Below are 5,000 nucleotides of genomic sequence, written 5' to 3' on the forward strand. Positions count from 1 at the left end.
TATATGGAATTTTGATAATTAAGACCAAAAAGCGTGAGGTAGATGTAAATTTCACATCAGCACGGGTTATGAAATAAATTGCCCAAAAATTTTATTACTGATTTTGGAAGTCCAGCGATGGCTTTCACTACCCATATAGCAATAACGATCAGAAGTGGTTGCTCATCGGAGATATTGCGCCTTAAAATACCCTTATTTTATGACTTTGTCAAAACCAGAAAAAGTCGTCTTTACTTAAGCGAGAGGTAAGGGAAGAAATAGAATAAAAAAAGTACAAACAATTCAATTTTCTTAAATTCTGATAGATATAGAATACAACCCAGTTGATTGAATTTGCAGATGAATTTCTAGTTTGTCACAGCAGCTATGTAAAGTTAGCTAATTAATTATGCAAAAAATGCAGGAAATGGGGGTTTTCCCAGGGGGACCCTATATCTCCCAGGGAATTAAATATTTTGACTCATTATTTTCACATATTTGTTGACTCATGATACTTAACATTTTTGCGAAGTTTGAGCCAAATCGGTGATTTGAGGTTTATCGCCCCTGCCCGGTTCTGCCCGGTTTTCTCTTAGACACGCTCTTAAAACGAGATCTGTTTAAACTTCGAAGGGGAAATAGTTTTTTTTAGTATTGTAGCTTCAAGTTAACGAGGGCCCAATTTATCAGAAGTCGACTGAAGATCAGTTAAAAAAACATGAACCAATGGGTCAGTTAATATCCAATCACCTTAAGTGTGAACTGCTTTCTACACAAAACTTAATCAGTAAAATAACACGTTTTAATTTACATAACGAAAAACAAAAAAATAATAATCAATAAAATATTACATTTTCATTCACAAAATGAACAACAAAAAACAACAAACCACAAAAAGAAGAAAGACTCAGTGCTATAATCATATAAATTTTCATTCAAGCCGTTTACTCTAAGAGGCTACAGTGTTCCTGTCCCCCTCGAAAAAAAAGCCTATCAGTTATTACTGAGAAAAACTCGCAAGTTAATTAGATAAGGTAGATTATCTTATTTTTCAACCCACAGGGTTCTCAACTTGGTCAATTTGGTAAACAATCCCTCAGGTAGATTTTTTATTTGATTTGACGATAGAAGTCTGTGGAAACATCAACATATTAATCAATGTTTTCTGTCAGTTGTTCTGAATAATCGTATGAGTCAAAATTGCTAGATAATTTTTTAAGGTTATTAATTAATACTTTGAGTATTGCTAAATTAGAATTTCCAAAAATTGTTCATTTTCCTACATCGACAATCGGCTTGGCCGTGTCCAGCAACGACTGGGTGTGAATTCACTGCTATAGGCTATTTTTTTTTTTTTATGAGGATGGTCCCGATATGGTTGCGGCTTACACTAAATTTCTCTATCACCGTTCGATGTCTTTATATATTGCGTCTTCTTATGACTTTGTTGTGTCGTAACACACTGCATATAGCAACCAGTCCCTAAAGAAACACTCCACTTTGTTTTCCTCGAATTTTAATTGATACGATCAGAGAAGGCAGAGACTATCGTTTCTTATATGAAAAGAATAAAAGCCGCCATTATGCATCTTACGCATGTCCAATGCAAACTTACAGCATGCCCTTGGAAACGACATCAATTACACCAGAAAAAGAATAATGATATTAAAACAAAATAAAAACAAAAACAATGGCTGGATAGTAATGATGTTCACTACTTTTATGTTTAATCAAAGCTAAGCGCTTTAAATAAAAAAAAAGCGAAAATTGGCGGTACTAAATGGACTGATTATCACTAGAATCGCATAGCTTAAAGTAAACACGCGCTCTGATTGGTCAATACGTCAACCGGAAGAGAGGGTATTTAGCGTGGAATCGCACTAACGCATAAAGCGATATAGCTGACGTGAGTCGCGAGCAAAAATTATTGTTACGAACGTAATAAACGTAAATACAACTAGTGCTACGAAAATATGAAGTTTGACTCCCCATGACTAGAGAAACCGAGCTGAACAACATAAGCCCTTCAGAATATCAATTCAGCACAAAACAAAGCTGGCACTAACAAACCAGTAGAGTAAACTACACAAACTCGTGTTCACTCACAGCCGTCTCAGGTTGACCAAGTTGTCAAACAATCCCTCAGGTAAAAAGGTGATACTGTTATTCTGCAGTCGCCTGTGAAAACATCGACTTATCAAAGTAGGCTTTTTAATTACTTAATCTATTCAAATTTGCTTTGAGTCAATTTTTTAAGGTTAGTTATTCTGCAGTTTCCTGTCAAAACATCCACTTAAATATCAAAGTAGGCTTTTTAATTAACTAGTTAATTTATTCAAATTTGCTTTGAGTTAATTTTTTAATGTGGGTTAATCCTCTAAAAAAGTACCTTTATCGATGTTTTTTTCAAACCCTACCTATTGGTATTTTGTATTTTATGACAACTTTAAGTTTTGAGTTAAAAAAGGGGAGTCCCGAGCTCGTTATAGAGCAGCAGTTCCTTATAAATACTGCTATAGGCTATCTTTCTGGAGGATGGTCGCAATATCTTTGGCGCTTACACTTAATTTCTCGATCACCGTTCGATTTCTATATTGCATCTTCTTATGTTTTTGTTGAGTCATAACACACTGCAAATAGCATCCAGTCCCTAAAGAACACTACATTTTGTTTTCCTCCTTTTTCAATTTCTAGCACAAAACAAAGCGGGCACTAACAAACCAGCAGAGTAACCTAGACAGTATCGTGTCCACTTACAGCCATTCCAGGTTGACCAAGTTGTCAAACAATCCCTCAGGTAAAAAGGTGATTTTGTTATTCTCCAGTCGCCTGTAAATACATCGACATATCAAAGTAGGCTTTTTAATTACTTAATCCATTCAAATTCGCTTTGAGTCAATTTCTTAAGGTTAGTTAGTGCTTTGAAAATCTGCACCGATATTTTTTTCAAACCCAACATATTGGGCTTTTTCTATGACAACGTTAAGTTTCAAAATGAAAAAGGGGAGTCCCTGAGCTTTTTATAGAGCAGCAGGTCTTTCTAGATGCTGATATAGTTCCTTTAATTTCAGGACGATTATATTTTGAGTATTTGCTGAATAAGCATTCCAAAAATTGTTCATTTTCCTACATTGACAATCGCCTTGGCCTTGTCCAGCAACGACTTGGTGTGAATTCGTCGCTATGGGCTATATTTCTGAAGGATGGTCGCAATATCTTTGGCGCTTACACTTGATTTCTCGATCATCAATCGATTTTTTTATATATTGGGTGCTCTAATGTCTTTGGTGAGTCAGAATAAACTGCGGTTAGCAACCAGTCCCTCGAGTAACACTCCATTTTGTTTTCCTCGAATTTCAATAGATACGATTGGAGAAGGCAGAGAAAATCGTTCCTAATATGAAAAGATTCAAAGCCGCCATTTTTTAATTATAATGTGCCCGCACTAGTTACGTATGAAATTATGCACCTGACGCATGTGCAATGCAAAATTACCGAATGCCTTTATAACGGACATCAATTATACCAGAAAAAGAATAATGACAAATATAAAACAACAACAAAAACGACGGCTGGATAATATTGATGATCATTACAATTATGTTTAATCAAAGCTAAGTGCTTTAAATAAAACGAAAAGCGAAAAGTGGCGTTAGCAAATGACTGATTATCACTAATTGCAAATTTTAACTCCAGATGAGTGGAAAAAAGGAGTTGATCAACATAAGCGCATCAGAATATTAATTTCCTTTTCAGTTGAATTGGTAAACTTTCAAATTATCTACGGTTGTAGCTTTTGATCTGGCAGATCACAGCTTACTTTTATCAAAAATCAGTACCTACACGATCGAACACAGCGCTGTTGTACGTATCAATGGATCACTCTCTGACGCACTACTAATTACTCGAGGCGTTCCACAAGGTTCTATTTTGGGGCCCATCCTTCACTTGTTGTATATCAATGATCTTCCACTTGCAATATCTGATTGCAATGTGGATATTTACGCCGATGACACTTCATTATAGATAGCTAATTCTAATCCCTTGCATATCCAACACGGACTTCAGAGAAGTCTCAACAAAGCGAATCACTGGTTCTCGCAAAACAAGATGGTCCCAAACGCTTAGAAAACAAAACAGCTATTTGCTGGAACCAAGCAAAAACTTTCCTACTGCACAAACCCATCGCTTAACCTTTTGTTGCGAGGCACTGAAATCGAAGAGGCCGTCAACGAAATGCTGCGTGGTGTAAAGATAGACAAACATCTTAACTGAAATAGCCAATGATAGATTACATGATCACTAAATTAAATTCTAGGGTAAATCGTCTTAAAAGAGCCAGAAAGTACCTGAATCTATCACTTAGGATTTTGCTATACAACGCTTTCAGTTAACCAACCTCCAAATACTGTTGTTTAGTGTGGGGAAACACTAAGATTGATAATTTACAAAGGCTCCTTAGAATTAAAAAACGTTGTGCCAGAGTAATTTTAAATGCGCACTGAAAGAACAGTTGGCCATTTTAAGAGATTAGGTTGGATACCCATTAGTGACATACTAAAGGAAATTGTGTATTATGCATAACATCATCCATGGGAAATGACCTGATTACTTTAATCATTATATTCGTTATGTTAAAAATAGACATAATTACACAACCCGGGCGTCAACTAATTTGGACTTATCCATACCTTTTTTTAGCACCCTGACCGGCAAACGTTCATTTCTTGGAAGTGGCAATAGATTATGGAACAACCAAGACAGTACTAAAAGGGGTCTCACTTCCCTTTGCAAATTTAGAAATCAACTATACAAGAAATATATAGATCGGAACTCTAGAGTGGGCAATTTTACCATAAGCAGAAATTTTTAAATAATTTTTCATTTTTAATTGTATTTTTTCTTCGCAGTTTTGCTATTTGAATTTGAAGTTTTAGAGGACCACAATGAGAACTACTGCTTCTCCCAGTAATTTTTTAATCCAATAAAGTCAACTTAAAACAAAGCGAACATTATTAAAC

The 5,000-nt window shown here is 35.4% G+C and overlaps 1 protein-coding gene across 1 annotated transcript in view; it reads right to left on the reverse strand.

Moving 5' to 3' along the window:
• Positions 1-5,000, reverse strand: part of LOC111323230 (uncharacterized) — a 34,275-nt gene that overhangs the window by 18,973 nt on the left and 10,302 nt on the right. The window contains exons 4-6 of the mRNA XM_022926546.2: positions 2,737-2,808; positions 2,086-2,157; positions 1,040-1,111 (exon numbers count right to left, since the gene is read on the reverse strand). Coding sequence (XP_022782281.2) covers positions 1,040-1,111; positions 2,086-2,157; positions 2,737-2,808 — 216 coding nt within the window. The remainder of the gene's footprint in view (positions 1-1,039; positions 1,112-2,085; positions 2,158-2,736; positions 2,809-5,000) is intronic.

Source organism: Stylophora pistillata, chromosome 6 (genome assembly GCF_964205215.1).
Source record: "Stylophora pistillata chromosome 6, jaStyPist1.2, whole genome shotgun sequence".
Taxonomy (NCBI): Eukaryota; Metazoa; Cnidaria; class Anthozoa; order Scleractinia; family Pocilloporidae; genus Stylophora; species Stylophora pistillata.